Source organism: Cyanistes caeruleus, chromosome 7, assembly GCF_971803275.1.
Source record: "Cyanistes caeruleus chromosome 7, bCyaCae1.hap1.1, whole genome shotgun sequence".
NCBI lineage: Eukaryota > Metazoa > Chordata > Aves > Passeriformes > Paridae > Cyanistes > Cyanistes caeruleus.
This window is the reverse complement of record NC_141707.1, coordinates 11,511,405-11,531,599: the sequence shown is the minus strand read 5'-3', so window position 1 is coordinate 11,531,599 and position 20,195 is coordinate 11,511,405. Positions and strand designations below refer to the sequence as shown.

At 41.8% G+C, this 20,195-nt stretch overlaps 1 protein-coding gene across 38 annotated transcripts in view; it reads right to left on the bottom strand.

Annotated features, from left to right (window-relative positions):
• MYO1B (myosin IB) overlaps positions 1-20,195 on the bottom strand; it is a 136,381-nt gene that overhangs the window by 84,957 nt on the left and 31,229 nt on the right. For 18 of the 38 annotated variants that reach the window (XM_086898478.1, XM_086898473.1, XM_086898479.1 and 15 more), the window contains one exon: positions 4,733-4,873. In XM_086898478.1, coding sequence (XP_086754604.1) covers positions 4,733-4,867 — 135 coding nt within the window. In that variant the 5' untranslated portion in view covers positions 4,868-4,873. Of the gene's footprint in view, positions 1-4,732; positions 4,874-9,214; positions 9,737-9,781; positions 9,940-16,390; positions 17,927-19,636; positions 20,131-20,195 lie in introns of those variants that run through there. The other 20 variants (XM_086898505.1, XM_086898474.1, XM_086898497.1 and 17 more) reach the window with 11 other exon arrangements.

The following is a 20,195-nucleotide window of genomic DNA, read 5'->3' as shown; positions in this document are numbered from 1 at the left end:
GACTCCTGTGAGCCTACACAGCTCCATCCCCCTCCAGACTCCTCACACCTCCCTTGACACTTACACATATCTCACAAACCAACAAACCCAACAACATAAAAATAAGTATCAGACCAATACAAATACTATATTTTATCCAAAATCTCTACCATTCATGAGTCACTGTAAATGCATATGCCCCCTCACATTTGTCAGCATGCCAAACTGCAAAGGAAAAGTAATTGCTGAACTGGATTGGGTGAGCACATTTCAGCCAACTTAAAAAAAAAAAACAACAAAAAAAACCTTAAGAGAGAGAGTTCAACAGAACAAGTCAAAAATTCATCAATCACACACAAACTGAACTTTATGAATGTATTTAAAGTTTTCCATGCGGTCTGCAGGTCACACATTTTAACCACACAAACTGCTCCCTGAAACCTTCAAATAATCAACATTGTGGATTCTTTCCTATGTGCTAATGCATTGCCCATGAGCCACATTTTACTTCGTAAAGTTAACGAAAGACTCCCACGGGCTTTTGTTACCAACAGTTACAGAAAAGAACTTTTGTGGAACAGCAATGCAAATTTTATCAATGTAAAGTTTAAGAGTTGCAAAAACAATATAATAAACAATTACAGCTTTCTAATGAGATTTTTCATGGTCAGACATACCTCAGACATTTCCAGACATGACTAAACTCTAAGATTCCCATTTCCAATTAACACATGCGTGTTACCCCAACAAACCCTTCCCCCTGCACAAAGCCACTCAGCATGAGATTACTGCAGAATCTGATGGTCTTTAGTAGAATATTTGGCTTAACTCCAGCTCCACCAGCCTTCATGCTTATTTTTATAGGCACAGCCTCCAGCTTTGCACTCTAGTATGTAACACAACACCCAAGTCTATTAAACTTTCCACCAAATACACATAAAATTGAACAACAGGTCAATGAAGCCACAGTCTGTTCCCTCCTCTTAGAAGGGAACTCATTGACCTGTTTGTACCATGGCATGAAACTTTGCCAATGTTTTTGAAGGGTTTACAGCAAACGTGCCTGGGATGATACAAAAGGAGCATCAGAGGCTGCAGATCTAAATGCTTTTGTAAAGGGAGCTCTTATGGAGTAGATCTAGAGTTTCAAAGGGGCAAATGGAGCTGGCACTGAGATCTCCAACATCAAACATAACAACTGTGAAAGAGACTAGAAAAGGCAAAAAATCTTCTAGTGGAATGAGCCCAACTATCTTGTCATCTTTGGCTGTGGGGAGGGCAGAGATTTGGCATTGTTCACTGATGGCTCAATCTGACTCTCACATTTCATAGAATCACAGAAGAGTTTGGGTTGGAATGAATATTTAAAGGTCTGTAGTCCAACCCCCTCTGCAGTGAGCAGGGACATCTAGCTCAACTAAATCAGGTTGCTCAGAGTCCATCTCCATGGTGACCTTGAATGTTTCCAGGGATGGGGCATCTCCCTGGACAGCCTGTTACTATGTTTTACTATCCACATCATAAAAACAAAAATAATCTTGCTTATTATCTAGTCTAAATCTACACTCTTTGAGCTTAAAACCAATATTCCTCACCCTGTCACAACAGGATTTACTGAAGAGCTTGTGCTCATCTCTCTACTGGGTGCCCTCTGTGCGTTTACCTACACCAAGACTGGCTGACACGACCGCACAGCATCTGGCCAACCTCACAGCCTATTCAAAGCTATCCACGTTACAGGTCTCATTCCTCACAACAAACCCTTCTGAAGGATACAACTGCAACTCCCTTTTAAAACTAACATATGCAGCACAGACAGAGCCTTCAGTCTGCAGGAAACAGTTTAGAAAACCATGTTGGGTAAGCCTGGTTTGCTGCAGTTTGACTTCGTTCTTTAAACTTGGACACAGCTTCTGGCAATGCCTGCAGTGGAACACTGACATGAGGGCTGAACTTAAGCCCACAGCTGAGCCACTGAAGGACAAATCCATTCCTACTGCCCTCTGAAAGGATCCTGAGAGGCCAATTTCTCTGTGTAGCTTGTTGGAGCAGCAGAAATCTGCAGTCTTGGTTAAGCACCAGCAGCAGCTCTTGAATAGCCCAATTTTGTTTCCCCAGGATGCAAACTACAGATTTTACATGGTAAAACAAGCCCTACTTCCAGGTGTAACAGAGGCTCCATTGTCCTCATCAGAGTCTAAAACCAGAAATGCAAAGTGTAGCTGCCATGAGTGGTGGCAACAAGGAGAAGGTAGAGAAGAGCTTGTACTTGAAAATTAACATGGTTGTTACAGTGAGCACTATTCCAACTGTTACTGTTTTACAAGTTTTCTAAAATATGCAACAGAGGCGTGAAAATTTGCAAGACAGCAAAACTCGGCTGATATGGAGAGAAGACAATATTCCTCAAGTGGTTTGGTAAATAATCACAAGATAAGTGCCTTGCATTCTTGGTAGCAGCATGTGGCACAGGCATGAACATCTCTTTTTCTCCACCACTGTATGTAGTGAAAGTTCTAATACTTGCAAAGATCTGCAACATTTGGCCTTCATACTGTGGATTCACACACAGAGCTTGTAAGACCTTGAAAAAACAGGTTTTCCCACCTGCAAGCCAAAGGATCCTACATTGCTAGGGTAATGTGCCACCTGGTATCAACTACCAAAGCACATAATACAGACAATTTCATTGCCCATCAGGTGCAGCATAATCAGAAACTGGTAGAAATACAAACTTCTCTGTCACCATCTCAAAGAACTGTGTGTTTGAACACACATTGCCAGCTAGCTCAGAGCAGCAGACAATTACAAAACAAAACACTCATTTGCCATTAAAACATCCCATTTTCTTTCCAGAAAAAACTATCCAGTCTGAATTAAGCAGAAAGATGTAGTTGACAGGAAGAAAAAAAAAAAAAAGAAACCAAAAAGCCCCCTTGAGAAATCCACTCCCATAAGATTTATGGCAATCCTTCATAAGAAGCTGCACAGTCCAGGGTGCCCTCACACAACAGGTTTGCATCCTTAATGCTTTAAATAAAACTTTCAAGTATGACCCAAAGATTGGGCTGGGTGCTACTGCCTCCTTTAATCTCCAGGCAAATAGCTCTCTTTCCTTTTCTTTCTCTTTATATTTTCTTAAGTTAAATGGAATGAGGTGATTCAGTATCACCCACTGTTACTGTAGGCATCAGGAATAGAATATTAACCCTAAAATTTATGTGGATCATGTTAAGTATACAAGCCACTGACTGGAAAAAAAAACCCTGAATCTCAGAAGAGGCAGCCACTGCAATTGTTGACAATGTCGGATTTACCAGAAGCAAGATGAAAGAGCAGAAAAGAGAAGTCTGATATCTACTTGCCTCTATCAACATCCAAGGGTTATCCATAGGGAACAGAACCCATCTTCAAGGAACGAGAAAAATTTAAGACACAAAGATTTGCAAATGTAACGCTCAAAGGTATAACAGAAGTTTAAAAACAACAACAAAAAACAAAAGAGTTAACTTTTTTAACCATTGAGGAAGAAATGTTTCCACAAATATACATTGTTTAGGTTTCATCTTCAACAAGGTTTTCATGGATACTGAGAGCCTTTTCTTAAACTAATTTTATTGTTTAATTTGTCAGTACAACCTGAAGGAACAAATTGATGGAGATGATACAATAGCAGTTAGGAGCAACAGTGTGTTACCTACATAATGTCTCCAGAAAAGGGAGCAAGCATGGATGAACGAGAAAATTGTTTGAGATGTGGCAGACAATAGATAGCAGAGGTACAAAAGCACAGACTATAACTAAGAGACAGAAGAAGCAAACAAAAATAGCACAGATCCTCCCATACCTTCTCCTTTCTGTTTAATGAAACCATGATGGTTCAAATGCTTAGCAAGAATGAAAAATAGAATGCTAAATTATAATTAAGTACAGAACACCTATTTGATTTTAGTAAGCTGCAGACACGATTGCTTGCAGATCATAGATATACTTTGGCTTAAATATTTAGGCTTGCCAGCAGCCTTGGAAAATCTCTACAAACCATTAAATTCACACAGCCTAAGCAGTATAACAGATACAATACCGTGCACATTTTAGCAAAAGTGGAACAAAGAGATGAAGCAGGAAATGAAAGGTTTAACTGGAATCACCATTTGCCTCTTCATTCCCTGCCTGTGTTTCAACTGCCAGTTCACAACATCTCTCCTACTGATCATCACTCAGAGATTAATATGCCTGAAGACTTGGATTGCTTCCACATATATCCAAGCTCACTGTATTTAGTTTAAAATCCAACCATTTAATAAACACAACCTTTTTGCAAATCAAAGATAGTAGACAATATTTAAGTTACCCTTAGCATATTCCAAGCATGCATTGTTTCTGCTTCAGCAGAAACATCCTGAAAGTGCCTCCCCTGTAACTGAATTATTTATAACTGCAATGCCCTCTAACAACAGGAGCATCAAAGTTACTGTCAGCAGCAGTTCTGGAACTGTTCTTTATGATAATCAGAGGTCCCCCATGTCGTGCAATGGGAAAAAAGAAAAAAGGAAAAATATCCCAGATGGGAAAGATCAAATGCAAAGAATGCAGTACAGGAAAGACTACAGCACAAGTAAGGTTTAAAACATCCCTAATACAATAGATAATGTTCAGGCACTGAGTCTGTGTGTATCCTTAAAAATAAACACATATCTTAAGAATGACAGCACAGCTCCCCATAGGATGTTATTACTTAACATATACTCACATAAACCTCATTGTGATCAAAGCGCTTCTTCAGGTTATTGATGAAGGAATCTTCATTAAGTGGCTCTAGGAGAACCATATCTCCCACCCCTATCATGTCGTCTAAAAGCGATGTCTTGACCTCCATTTTGGCCATTTTGTCCTGGGAAAAACAAAATAAACAAGATTATAACAAACACCAAAGGTTAGCCCAAGGTTTTTAGAATTATTCACAGGCATTATCTCGTAACACTACTTCAGGAATAAAAGTTAAAAGAACACCACATTAAAATTGTGTTTTCAAGGAACATTCTCAGTCATTGCATCTATCCAGGTAGTCCACATGATTCTGAAATTTAACTTAAAATAGTCAACAATGCCTTCTGGTCCACTATACATGAAACTCCTAGAAACAGGAACGAAGATTCCAGTGGGCATCCCAACCAGAGTATTTGGATAACTTCAACACAATGTTTGAGTGCATGCAAGTCTGTGTTTTATCAAAAGCCTCATCAGGATCTCCAAACTAGGGTTTAAATTTGTCAATAACCCTAATCTCAATTTCTTTTTCACCTTTACTTGCATTTTTTCAACTCCATTAATACTGAAATGGAAACCAACTTGTTGAACCCACTCAGAGACAAAAAACACAGTATTTGATCTTAGTTCATGAACCCTGGGCTCTGAAGTGCCTGTATTCCAGTACAGTGCTGGTATTGGCTACATGAAGCTACCAAATTTCTTCATTTACCTGTAATTTTGTTGCTTGAGAGAATATTTTCATGGGGCAGCAACAATCCAGCTGACAACTGGAGACACTGAATCAATATAACCAAAGTGGCAAAAGCCAGAAGCTGGGCTTGAACAGGGGATCAGGATCAAACAAAACGAAGTAAGCAAGTCTGATAAAGGAAGTCATTTAGACAAAGAAGCCAAGGTCAGGCTAAAACTTGGCACTTATTTGATCCTCCCAGCCTTTTGTCCCTCCAATTCAAACGCTGGAGATTACTGAGCTCCTCAAGAACTCTGGGCACACAGTTACTGCTTTCAGCTTTCGTGAGGAGGCTGAAAACTGGACAGACTCGCAGCGGCAGCCGGCAAATAGAGCCAGGAACCAGAGGTGAGAGAACGTCTTTGCTGACCACACAAACCAAGGACCAGCTACTGCACAGCTACACAAAGCACAGCTCAACTTCACCAGTCAGCTGTCACCTCCCAGCTACAGAATGCTATCAGGCTGTCCTTGGTCCCGCCTACCACTGCTGCACATTTTAGTTCTAAATACTTTTCCTTGTTTCCCAAAATGCCATTGAGCAGCTACTACTTATGTAATCAGTGCTACCTTGCCGTGGTACCTCTCCATCAGATGACTAATTTAAAACAAGCAAAGCCTTTTACCTCTCCCTTCTGCCTACTTTACAAAAATTTATTTGATGTTTTTCATCAGTGAGTGACGTTTGAGGGATTTCAGATCAAGACTTAAGACTGGCTTGATGTTTTTCCAAATTCAACGAAGAGAAGCACAGCTCCACAGGCAGCTAACAAAGCGATACAAAAAGATCCCCAAAACCTGAACCAAGCCTGGGAATTACTAGAAATTCACATGGAAATGCAAAAACAGTGCTGAACTATGGTAACCAACCAAAGCTGAGTCAACTCTGCTAAACAAACAAAAGCGCATTTATTTTAAACAGAAACACTGGACAAATATTTTTGTAGAGAAAGAGACTTTCATTCTTAAAAGTTCACCTCTCTGAATCACCAAAAAAATTTTAAACATTTGTAGAATCTTTTCAGAGGTATCACTTCAACTTCTGCATCCTATTAAGACAAATTCTTTAAACTACCAATCTTGTTTCAGTGACCTAATTACTTCCCATACATCAACTAATGCTCAAATAATGTTTGAAGGCTGAAAAAATAAAGCCTTTCTAAAGTATGGAACTTATTAAATAATGGGTTTGTGGCCAAATATATTAAAAAAGGCAACACAAAAATTCTAAAAAGGGCAATTTAAACCTAGAATTTAAGTTCTAAGTACAATACCTCATTTACCATTGTGAAATTACATACCACCTACCACACTTCATGCATCACTGCTTGGGAATTTTGAGAGCAAGAGCAGCCAAACCTATCAAAAACATCCATGTATTCCCAAAGTGGCATGTTTTGCAGAAGAGGGATAGGAAGACACTATACTTTTATAAGCTGGATCAAAGCGTTGTATACATATATTGACTTATAAATATATTGGAAAAGTTCAATTTTATGGTCAAAGGCAAATTTTCAGCTTGTTCTTTTCCACAAAAATTTACAGCATTCCATGACTGAAATATTTTTCATTAACTTGTGAGTTAGAAAATACTAGAAACCCTAGTTTTGGTGAAAAAATTGAACAGGCTGAGACAAATTATTTAACACTGATTGCTCAAAGCCATTTTCAATAGTCTAGCCTTTGCAACAATTCATCAAAGATCACCTCCTGCACTTACATACGATTCAAGATTATTCTGCCATACGAGCATTGTTAGCCTTTGCTTTGGTGGAATCCAATCATAATCCCTGCTCTGGTTTAGCTAACAAAGGAAAATCCAGCCTGTGGGAAAATTTGGTTGTCTATCTGAGGTAAAAAATGGAGGAAAAAAACACTGCTAAGAGAAAACAACCATGTTTAAACATAGAGTAATCAATTAAATAGGACTTAATAACTGAAATTAATCTACTAGAAGAATACAGTAGATGATCAATATATAGCACTTTCAAAATACCAAATGCTAATTTTAGAAGTAGCTTTATAAAAAATGTCAAAAATCAGCACACTACACAGGAAAAAAAAAATCAAACCCTTGCAACATTACATGGCTAAACATCAGAAAAAACCCAGAAACTCAATCCAAATCCATGTCCAAGTATTTACCATATACTCAGATGCCTTGCAGCTGTTAATATTTCCCATCAGCATTCCCATTCCCATGCTGACAGCGTGCTCACCACAGTTTGGAGAGCACTACATAAAAGCAAGTGGCTTCTACTTTAGCTGTATTTGTATACCTTTAAAAAGATGAATGATTCTCAAGAACCATTTTCAAGAACCAGATCTATGAGAAGGATGGGACCAGAACCTGCTCCCACTGCCCAAGGAATCAGGAGGATCAGATTCTTCCTTCAACATTCCTTGGTCTCATCCATACCCATTTACCACTTTAGGCTTCTCCTAAATTTACCCTCTTGTCCCTAAAGGAAAGATCAGCAGCACTTCAAAACACCTCCTTTTTCTGTAGGCAGTTGTCAAATCTGTTCTTCCTCCCTTTGGTCTTATATCTAAGCCTTAATTCAATGGAGTGAGAACATTTGCAACGTGTTTCAATACTCAGGAAAAAAATAATTTAAACGCCTATTCAGTAATCCTTCACAGTTTGATCTGTTTTATGTTGGACAACATGCTTGGGAGGAGAAGTGCTGGGCAGGCTATGTCTTTAAAATGCTTTTATCCACAAACTCCCACGCCACACAGAGCCTTTTAAAATACAGACTGTTGTATCCACTGCTTGCAGTGCCTGGGATTGCCATCCAGCCAGGCCAGTTGAATCTAAAACCCTCTTGCCCCTTTTGGGCACAAGGACGGCAAATTAAAAACCACAGTGTCCCACAGCCACAGCAACCCTATCACTGGCCATTCTGAAACAAGGGTTAATGACAGCTATAAATAGAAGAGAATGCAGAGAATAGGCAAAACCCCCAAAGCCTTGCACATTTAAATGCACACATTCTCTACGGGGGAAATGAAGTAATGCCCTGTTATTGGCATACAGCACGGTACGGAATTGTCCAAGGTTTTCCACATCACCCTCCAACAGCAGAACAGCAACAATTGTCAGCAGCTTCCTACAGCTGTGCAGTCCTTAGGTCACTCTTAAAGAGTTTGGTGCTCTGGAACTATCACTGTCTGCAGAGGTGGCTTGTTTTTTTCTTTCCAGGCATTGTAGCAAGAGGACAATTTCCCTACTATCAAAACAGACACGGATGTACTCATGTATGCTTCAAGCTCTGATAATTTAAAAATTAAAAACAAAATTTTAAAAAATTTAGAAAAAATAATTTAAAAAACACCAAGCCATTGGTTTCACGGCAACCACTGTAGATTTTTCTTTTATAAGTCTTAACAGGGAGAATGTGCAACATCAGTAATTCAGTAGTGGAGTTCAAACTGATTTCATGTGCCAGGTCTGATCCTGAGCCCCTGTCAGGCTGTAATTATGCCTGCCCACCCCTTCCCAGTTTTCTCTGTCCAGGAGCAATCATCAGCCCACACAGAGTGGGGACACTGACAGGCCACTGCAAAAAGCAGCCAGGGATACAATGTCATTACTCGAACAAAACAAAACCAAGAGGGGCCGCAACCATCATCTCCTGCTGCTGCTCATGACAAGCCTAAGCACTAATTTAGCAAGAGGCAGGATTTAAATTCATCCTGTTCTGCTGCCCAGCAAACCTTGTGACTCACCAGCCTCTGACTGATGCCCCAAAGGTGCAAGTTCATTGGAAACACCCTGTGCTGGCTCTCCAGGCAAACCCAAGCAGACTGCAGCTGAACTGTTACAATGCCCTTTTCACTCAGAGCTGCATTTCCCGACATCAGCATGTGTGAAAAAACGTTGAGATCATCCAGAGGAAACCCTTGCTTTCCCTCCAGACCCCTCCCATCTGCTGCCTGGCCACGGTCTGCCAGGAACACCTGCACCCTCCTTCCCAGCTGTGACTGCTCCCAGTTGTTGCTCTGACACATCCATGCCCTGTGGAAAGGCACATGCAGAAAACAGGTCCATGCTGCAGCCCACCACTTTGTCCTGCAAGAAGATGGACTTGAGGAATGTGATGGACAGATTGCAGGATTGGAATGTTAATAGATATTGCAACATCAGTAAAAGCATTCAGAGAACTAAAATGCTTCCTCTGACTATCTTTCCCTTTGGTTTTGCCAGTGTCTGAATAGCTTCTGAATTCCTTTCTTTCTCGCGGTCCTACTGAACAAATCAGTATTTTCCAAACTGAAAAAGTTTATCATTCAGACCTTTTGAGTTAGCTAATGTTTCTCTCATCTTACCTACCAAGCAAGAGCTGTTATTTGAAGCCTTGTGCAACATCTCTTAAATTTCCGTGGGCACTGAACATTACACACGTGTGCCGGATTCCTTGAGCACTTAACAAGAAACAGCTCTGGTGAATTACAAAAGTAAAATGCGGCATTACGGGGTGTATTTGTATTGGGACCACAAGAATGTTTGCATTCAGCATCAGCTAACAGGGAACAGCCCTTCAGCAACATCAGATTAGGGCAGTTTCGCACCACTGACTGCAATTTAGATGACAGAAGATCTGACCAGAGAATTCCATAGGAGAAACAAATGTTCCGCTGGCCTCTGCTACCAAACACCACGCATTTATCTAAAGATTGGGTAATTTTCAAGAAATAATAAGGCCAATTAAGGTACTGTTGAACAAACAGCTGAACCACGTGAGGCAATATCATCTTTTAATAGTTTAACAATGGAGACTTAACTGCAGCTTAGAAAAACTGATAGTGTGATAATCAGACTGCATTATGACATGTACAAAATGTTTGCTGGGACATTATCTCCTCGTGACCTTAACAGTGGATGAAACTTTCTTCATGACCAGGACTCAGGCTCCTCATAAATGCAGAACTGAGAGGTTTTGTTGTTGCTGAAGTTCTTTGGGGCTTCTTGGAAGGGTATTGGGGTTTTTGTTTTGGTGTGGGGGTGGGGTGTTTTTTATTTTTACATCAGCTTTACAACCCACACTAAGCAGTAATCTCCCCTAAAGTGAGAGAGATGCCTCTCTCATGATTCTGTTCATATTATGATGAGAGTATGAACAACACTGGTATCACTGAAAAGGTGCACAGTACCTTACCACAAAACCAAAATCAAATGAGCCATGTATGCAGAAGATACAGCTTTGCCGTCCTTCTCTTCCTTTAAAAAAAAATACTAATTCAGCAGCCTGAGGGGGCTGTGTTTGCATTTCTCTAAGGCTACTTTCTGTTATTTTTTTTTCCCAGTAGTTTGAATAACATTAGCATGGATATTACCTGCTCTACGAGACCGTGGGGTATATCTATTCTATTATTCCTCCTTTACAGTCCCAGCAGTACATGTCTTCAAATTACTTCTGATAATTATTTTGCAACCACAACACAATAACTGCCACCAGTAATCGCACTCTGGGGTTGATCTATTTCCTAAGTCAACTTTCTGCCTTGCTTTAACTCATCTGGGTCAGTCACACAGTCACACCAGGTTTTGGGAAAAACATTTGGGTCTTTCAACGTTGCTAAGGCACTCTTCTTTAGCAGCTGTGAAAATACAGTCAAAATATGTCTGCTACTCCATTTTTATCCTGCAAATGTTCCTTTACATCTTGGATTATATCGAGAGGCTTCAAAGATTATAGGTGTGAAGTGGCCTTTTCTGTAAATGGTTATTCTGGAGTCCTTTTTTTTTTTTTTTTTTTCTTTTAATGGGGAAAACACCTTGGGCATTTTCAATGCATCTAGGTCTTCATTTCCAAGGCTATTTACCATCCAAAATTCTGGTTAAATTCCCACTGAGTTCAGCAGAAACAGGATCCATGGCGGTTTCTTATATTTAGGCTTTTCTTAGTCATTGCCTAGCCACAGAGTTTTATAATCATTCCAGGTCCACATCTACAGAAAGGGATAAAGTACTCAGTAACAAAGGGGGTCCATTTTTGGCACATACACCTTACTAAGATTTCCTTAAGACTTTTTCAAAATAAGGAACAAAATGTGACTGCAAAGCCAAAAGTTGTCAAAGGTCCTGCCTTCTCCCCCTAAACCAAAGACCAGATTTCAGACTGGCAGTGTTCTTTGGACAGCACAACTTTCAAAAAATTGTCAGTACAGGATATGAGCACATAGAAAACACATTCTTTCAGAAAAAAAATAAATTAAAATCTTTTACTACTGGATAGCCAAACTCCACTAAGCAGTGGGTGCCCTTTTAAACTGATTATCTTAACCTTTCAAGCTGCCGCTTAAGGTTTTCTGCCAATTTTGGGGGATCCTGCCCAATACAAAGGTTACGTTTGCAGAACAGGGGCATGAAAACCAAGGTAACATTTATTTATATTAGGGGATCTTCTTTGTTTGCTGTATGTCACACACCAGTAGCTTGCCACCACACCACACCAGAGCTAGGATTCAAAAGAGCTCTCAGTGGCAGATCCCCACAAAACACTTTTGCAATCAATCAGCCCTCACAAAGTCAAATCACTTCTTTCAACTGAGGTTTCAGTGCCTTGGGAACAATCCAGCAATCAGCTGTAATCGAGATCTTTGACTAAAACAGGATTTTTACTTTCTATTCCACACAAGCACACAGGCAGAAAGCAAGCCTTGCTTTCCTGCAGTGAGCATGGGAACCACACATCCCTGATCCAGGCAAAAGGACTGCTCAGGGTGGAGCAACTGGAGTGAACACTAACGTACATCCTTGGTAAGGCAGGTACTAAGAGATGTCCTAATACTACAGGGTTAAAATACCAGAGCACTAATCTGCTGCTGAAATGCTTTGTTGCCTGTTAAGCAGTCGGTGATAAGCCCTGCAGATATGCAGAAAACGAAATAACAGGCCAGGTAACACCACAGCTTCACTCAGCTGCCAACAGCAGATGGAAAAGCAGCCACAGAAAGTCGTCACAACAGTCACTGAACCAGGCTTAAAACCGGTCACAGATGAACACAAACCTAATCAGGAGCTTCAGGAAATCCAGATCCCAGAAGAGGCATTGGTGCCTGTATCTACCCAGCATCAAGTCAGCCACAATAACTGAGCATACCCTAACTCCTAAAGCAGTCAGCACTCACAGTTTCCACAGCTTTCATGCACTCACATCGCCTTCCAAGCAGTAAAAGTCTGGGTAAAGCAAAAATTTCCCTGTCCTTTTCCATTTAAAACAGGAGGAAAAGAAGTTGCCCAAATACCACCCCATAGATGATCTTCTAGTGCACAGCAATTTCCCCTCCTGAAAACCTCACCATCAGGGTCCTTGGAATATTTGTAAATAAAGTTTGGAATGTTTTTAGCCTAGTATTTTATGAAAATAAGACAAATTATGCCAGCTGTACATCACTTGGTCTATGCATCTACTCTCTCAGACATGTTTAATGTTGAATTTTATTTGAAAATAAATTAAAGGACAACAGAACAGCTGATTTTCCACACAAAAGCAGGCAGGAGAGATTTGAGCACAAGCACTTCATCAGAGACATGGGTTGCAAGGAGAACAAACCCCTTATTAAGTACCACAGAGCAGAAAAATTGCTCTGCAAAATTCCCTAGCTGCAGAAAAAGCTTCAAGTGGAAATTATTACTTCTTTGCAAGTCAATCCATCACAAGAGAAAAACCTGCAGGAAGTCAGACCCGACTAGTCCCATTTCTCCCAGGAGTAGCTGCCAAGGTAAGACAGAAGTGCAAGGTTTTACCCTACCACTTGCCATCACTGTCTATTCTGCACATCAGTTTCTGTTCAGCAAGACACTGCTATTTTTTAATGAAGGAAGGGAACAAAGGAATTTGGATGCAAGTGTTGCAGGAACAGGAAACATTATTTGCCCTAAGATAAAAAAGAATCTAATTAAGGGAAGACGAGGCTTAAATAAATTACATGTTCTGTTTGTCTCAAGCAGTTGACCTATATCCACAATTTTGTCATTTTCATCCTCAACACTAATTTTCAGATAGACACCTGAAATCAGAGGATAAAAGTCATCAATTTCTAAATCAATGTATCTCCAGCTCTTCCTGTGTACTGTATCAAGAGATATTTCAGACAATGGGAGGTGTTCATGAAGTTGCATTTCAACACATGGTAATCACCCTTGCCCAGATGTCCATGAAGTTAACAAAGGGGTGTTTTCATTAACAACTAGCACAATAAACAGAGATTTTCCAAATAGAATATAACACTTCACAGACTTAGAGAGGGACACCTTCTTAAAACATCAATAGAAAGCAATTCCCTTCCACAGACAGAAAACAGCCGGTCCCACAGCAGGCAAACTCAGCACACACTCACAGCTAAGTCTCCCCTCGCTGTGTTTCAGTGAGAACTATCATCTGGCAGCTTCTGGGAAGCAAAAGGTTCTATTCACAGGAGATACACACAAGCTCCCCGTGTTCCAGAAACCTGTTACAAGGCACAACGAGGTCCAGCTCTAACCTTGCTTGCCAAAATATTTTCCAGGGTTTCTCCTGGCGTGAACTTTGTTTCAACAGAGCCCTGCACTCTTTGATCACTGAAGGTAATCTCCAGAGCCCTTTTAACTCGGGCAGCCTGACAGCCTGTGAGCTGAACAATGGCAATTGTAGCTGTATCTGTTCTGTTCAAACCCACCACATCCTACAGCCATGACTACTACATTGCACTGCTCCAGAGAGCCACTTTTCATTTCATTTCCATTTTTAATTTATAATTTAATTTTCATGCCTTCTCCATGAGAAATGCTTCTTATGGTGTGCCTTATTTCTAGACTAAATTTATTCCTGATCAGCTAATACCCACTTTTTGCTTTTGCTAATGCTGCTGAGGGTTGGTTTTGTTTTTAAATTTAAATGTGTTTTCTTCCTCACAGGGAAGTATTGATAGAGGTTCAATGGACTTCATTCCAAAGAATGCATAGCGAGTATTGCCTATTTCCCTCTCAGTGGCTTTTCCATCCCCCTTGACCATCCCAATCACCCTTTTCTGCTCCCTCTCCTATTTGAGCCCATCTTGGCTGAGCAGGGTTTAAACTAGGCTGTACAGAGGATTCCTGGTACATCATAACAGCAATATTTCCTCATCACTACAGGAATATTCCTTCATAGAGAAAGGGATTCATTTTCTCCCCCTCCACAAGTCTCTTTCCTTCTCCAAAGGTTCACAGGGAATTCCCTACTTACTCTGTACAACAAACTTGAAGTTCTCCATCAGTCACACTTACTCACACACATAAAAGTTAGCAAGGGTCTCCAGACACTCAAGCAACCACGTGTTTATCTTGTAGGCTTAATTATTCCCAAAAATAATCTGCCTTTCAACCTCTACCACCTTTCTGCTGCCCTGTCTCCAAGACTCTCTTGATGAAAAGGAAGAGCAGCTGCTATTTTGCTGGAAGTTAGATATGCCAGGTATCCCTTCTTTCACATCAGGTAAGCATGAGCTCTGCTAGGAGAAGCTTTTTTTCTCAGCCCTCAGACATGAAGATCTAGCCAAGCTATTAAGTGGACAGTGAACTGGTTCCTAGAGACCCAGAAAAAATGGCATTTCATCTCTTCATCAGTGTCTCTATGTTAAGTTGTTTATTTGCTTCCATAGAGGAACAGTGGAGAGGATTAATAGCAACTCACTCCCTTTAACAGCTCTCCTAAAAGCAGGGCTGACTTCCCATTGCAGTCCTTATGCAATAAGGACTTTAAGGATACCTCTTTGATCTGAAAGGATACCATTAATTGTGCTTCAAATTGTTTTAACACAAAGGCATTAAAACACAGAGAGTAAGTGTAACTTTCTTTGCTAGTGCTTTCCCCAAGATACAGAATTCAACACTTCATCACCCAGCAGTTTCCTCATTTCTGAGGTTGCTGGTGAGGATTTAAGCACAGTATCAGGACACTGCATAAGCTCCACTGTGCATAAAAACTGATGGTTACCTTAAGGCCCAATCTTTTTAAAGATCTTCAAACACCAGTACACACTTGTAGACAAAAGGAGAACAGACTCCATCAAGAAAATGCATATAAAAGAGTAGAAACTTCTCAGGGTGTGACAAAACATTTCAGGATGTCATGGGTTGCTATTTCTTTTTTCCCATTGTGGCAAAACCTACAGTTTAACTATTCTTATTTGTAATTTTATATTTGTACTCTTATTGCAATTCAAAGTACCCCCAGTAGCACTTTAGAGTGTACAAGCTATAAAAATTATAGAATATTACAGAAAAGGAAGCATAAAGCAAACAGCAATAGAGCTGACATACAACACATATTTGTGGGCCCAGGAAACTTGTACCAGTGTTGACCAGGCTGTGGTCACAGACTTTCAAAAACTGGTTTCTGCTTACAGTAGGAAAAAAGGAGTCTTTCCTTGCTGCCTCCATTTAGAAAATAAAGAAATCCACAACAAGCACTTCTGATAGGACAACACCCACCAACACTTCCGTTACTCAGCACCTATTCCTCACAACCTATTCCTCTTTTTCTCCTTGATATATGCTCTTACTTTTCTCCTGGAGTCTTCTGCTCTCATGGTCCCCCTGCCCAACAACATAAAGGCTTCTGCCAATATAAGACCCTTGGAAGGGCTGCTGCCTCTCCAAGACAGGGAGAACAAGGAAAAGTTTACTAGTACACCCACACCGAAGAAGCAATTCCAGGGCAGCACTTCACAAAGCCAGAGACAAGGCAGTTACCTAAGCCAAAGATACACCCACTCCCCACCCCTGCAAAGGAAAGAAAATCTTAGTGACAGTAAACATTTCTCACCCTCACTCCTTGGGACTCTGGATATTTGGATTCCTTATCTTGAGCCTTCAGCTTGTCTGCTGAAGTGTTAAATTTGGTCACTTAGGCTGGAGACCACCTCTTGATTGCTTACCTCTCAAAAGCTGGAGCACTGGAAAAAAGATGTTGTTCTGGCCTCTGGAGTCTGTAACTCCTGCTTTACAGTCTACATAGGAGAATTCCCCAACCAGTTTGCATCTGGAAAGAGGACTTGATAATTCTTCTTCGCCTCTGAAACTGTATTTTTAAGTATTAGTCTTTCTCACTGAAACTGTCTCAACCCCACAGTGACTTCACTATCAGACTTAAAATATATATATCAAGAAATGGATAGAAGCTTAATTGGTGATACCAAATGGGAAATTTCCAAGTAAAATGGAGTTGGGAGAGACAAAAATATTAACTTTCTGTACAGTCTTCTCTAAAAGTTATGCCGCTATCAGGAAACAAAAAATCAAAACAAACCAAACAAAAAAGATCCTGATTTCCACACTGTTTAGAACTGAAATCTAGAGTAATACACACCAAAAGACCCAAGCTTTCCCAAACCACAAGCAAACTGGGGCACAACTGCAAAGGATCAATGTTTTGAGACTAATGCTCAAATAGACCAGGAAAGATTCACAAAAAGACCCTTGTTGCAGTTCCAGTATCCTCTTTAACAGCTGCTTCACAGCATATGACAAAGAGTTGCAGAGATTTCCACTATCCCATCAGTGCAAAATCAAAATATTTAACTTTTGAACGCGTTGTGAGTTTGGGGGATTTTTTTTCATTCTGGGAACTGCAAAACAGAAGAAAAATAATGTTATTCTTTACTGTTTCTTTATGACAAAGCATGCCTTGATGTTAGCTTATACACCAGAAATCAAACTCTGGTTTCCTTCTTTTTTGGAGGATATGAATGGAGAGGTTACATAAGGGTGTAACAAGAGCTGTTACTTCCTTTCCCAGTTGAAGAGAAAAAGCTGTAGATCAAGTTACAGACTCCAGGGCTGGTCATTGCTACTTCAGCCTTCCTAAAATTTTTGCCAGTAGTCTCACAACAAACAGAAGAGGCTACTTAGAAGGCTCTGAGAATTTAATAGACTAAGTACATAGCTATAAGGGAGGGAAAAACCCTTTATTTTTGTCTTTAATCAAACTCAGGAAATTCCCCAAGCTTGATGCATACAGTCACTACTTTCCATTTCAGTTTGCTGTTCATTAGTACAGTAAAAAAAGATGAATGAAATATAAGATTTATAGGACAGTCTCATACATGGGCTGTGCTAAGTAAGCTCAGCAGTCTGAAAGGGCACTGAACTTCAGTGGATATGTCAGCATTTATCCCAGCTCTGACCACACAACGCAAATGAAAGGAGGAAACAGTGTCCAAGCTTGGCCTACACCAGAACTAAACTTTTCTCCAAACTGTCCCACTGGCACTTTCTTCACCTTCCTCTCCAATTCCCAAGCTGCTGCTACTACTGCTGCCGGAGGAAGATGAGATCAGACTCCAACATGAGGAATTTCTGTTCCCACAGAGCTCAGGGAAGCCAGATGATCTCAGAGAATCATGTGAAGCAAGTCCCTGACACTTCCATGAGGCAGAGTATCTCCAGTATGTTGCCAGCAGTTTCTTAAGACTGCACAGTGGGAAAAATTAATGGCTTATGTTTCCAATTGCTCTCTCCCACTTCCTCTCCTCATTCGCCAGACTTTTATTTTCCCTTCCCCCAGAAGCACTAGTAGGCTTGCAATGTACATTTGCCCTTCTAAATGCAAATTAGATCAAGTCTTGCACAATGTGTGAAAGGGCTAACACAACAGAGCTAAACTACTGGCCCCTGTCATCATTTCCACACAAGAGTTCCTCCCCACAGGTGTGATTTAACCAAGTGTATAACCAAAAAAAATTAAGGAAAAAAAAAAACAACCAAAACCAAAAACAATAAACCCCCAGGCAGATAAAAAGACAAGCTTCTGTGATTTAAGATACTTTCATGAGTCCTTTCACCTTCACATCAATCTGACTATGGTGCTCATAAGGAGCACCAGAAGCCTTTTAGATATCCAACACCACATATGTGTTTCAGAAACATCCTAAGGACATGGAGGAACTTGTGGCAACCTAACATGCCAGTAACTGCTACAAGCCAACATAAGCAGTGACCACTTTATTTTACTTTGGGAAGAATGGGAATGCTCCAACCCTTACACCTTCACACAAAATTAAGCCAGAGGCAGCACATTGCATTAAGCACTAAATTGAAGACATTCTTAAACTCAGGCCTGGGACAACTGGAAATAGAAGCACGTGATGAGAAGAATGTCATTACTTTTCATATGTTTAAAATCAGCCAGGGACTCAACTTTACTTTAACAGATGGGTTGGACTATTTCTGCTCTCTAACACTGCACACTTTTGGGGAATGCCTTGTTTTTGACACAGAGCTTGACAAAGTGATGATTCATCCAGGGAAGGATGGGCAGCTTGTTGCCAGCCTTAATTCACAATTAACAATAGGACAGACGGATATGGAAGGCTCATGATTCGACACAAAAATCGCAAAGTCAGGAGTTTTACCTGACCTTTAAGCCAGTGATCATTTCCAACTGGATATAGTTTAAATAGTTTCTCTGACATAAATTTCAAGAGTAGTTAGCTTTTTTTTCGTTACTGTTACATTTGTCCCCTAGAATAGCTGTCCTAAATACACAGCAAGTGATTCAATGACATGGTCTGAAATTTCAAAGCTTTAAATTACCGGCAAAAGCAAACAGCACGTGTGAGCACGGACGCGTGAGCACAGAGGTACCGTGGGCAAGGCAAGCACTGGACCACTTGGTAACTGCGCCGCCAGCCCCGCTCCCTGTGGCTCTGCTAAGGAAGGCCATTGTTTTCCAGCAGGGAGTCTGGCCACTTCGAGGAACAAAGGGATGCCCTTCCCAAAACACAGCGACAGCAGATGTCCCACACCGAATCCCAGCAGCCTCCATGGGCGCACACAGGCGATCTTCCTTGGGAGGCTCAACCATGCCGTCCTCTCAGGGAAGTTCTCTGGGACAATGACCCTGCCCTGGAGAGCCCTTCCTCAAGTCTCCTCTCCAAGTGTTACCCGACAGCAGAATCCATCATCCTGCTCCAAGTTACCAAGCACTCTTCCCACGGTTTCCCCTAGCCCCACAGCCGAGCCCGCTCTTTTGAATTCAGCAAAGCCGCGCACACAGGGTAATTATTTTAAACAAGAAGAAACAGATGCCACCCTCTCTTCCCAGAAAGAGCACGCATACATACACACACACACTCTCACATTTGAGGGAGCGAGCCCCGGACCATCCCTGCGTGTGTGCGCACCGTGTTCATGCCTCAGTGAAGCTGTCCCAAGCCCGCTGCCATCCGCCAGGCGCTTCTCGCAGCCTCACGCTCGCAGAGCGTCCCGAAGCCGCAGTTTAGAGCGGGGAAGGGGAGCGCAGGAGGCGCCGGGGCTGCCGCGCTCGGCACCCGCACCCAGCACCGCCCGCACCTCCTCACAGGAGAGCCGGCTCCGAGCCGCCACACCACCGCCCCAAGCCGCTGCAGCGCCCACTCCATCCCTTTCCCCATCCCCTTCCCCATCCCCGTGGCTGCCGGAGCCCCCGGTGCCGCGGAACAAAAGGAGCCGGGGAGTCTCTGGGGTAGCTGTACCTCTGCCACCGAAGGGCGCTGCCCGCCGTCCCGAGACCGCCCGCCGCCTCCCGCCCCGAGCCGCCGGCGGACGCTGCCCTGCCGAGGAGCCGGCGGAGCGGAGAGGAGCGGAGCGGAGCGAGCGGGGCTCAGCCCCGGCCCCTCCCCGCCCGCCCGACAGGGGCGGAGGCGCCGCCGCCCGCCCGCACCGGGCCCGCAGCGCCGCCCGGCGGGCACCGCTCCGTGCGGG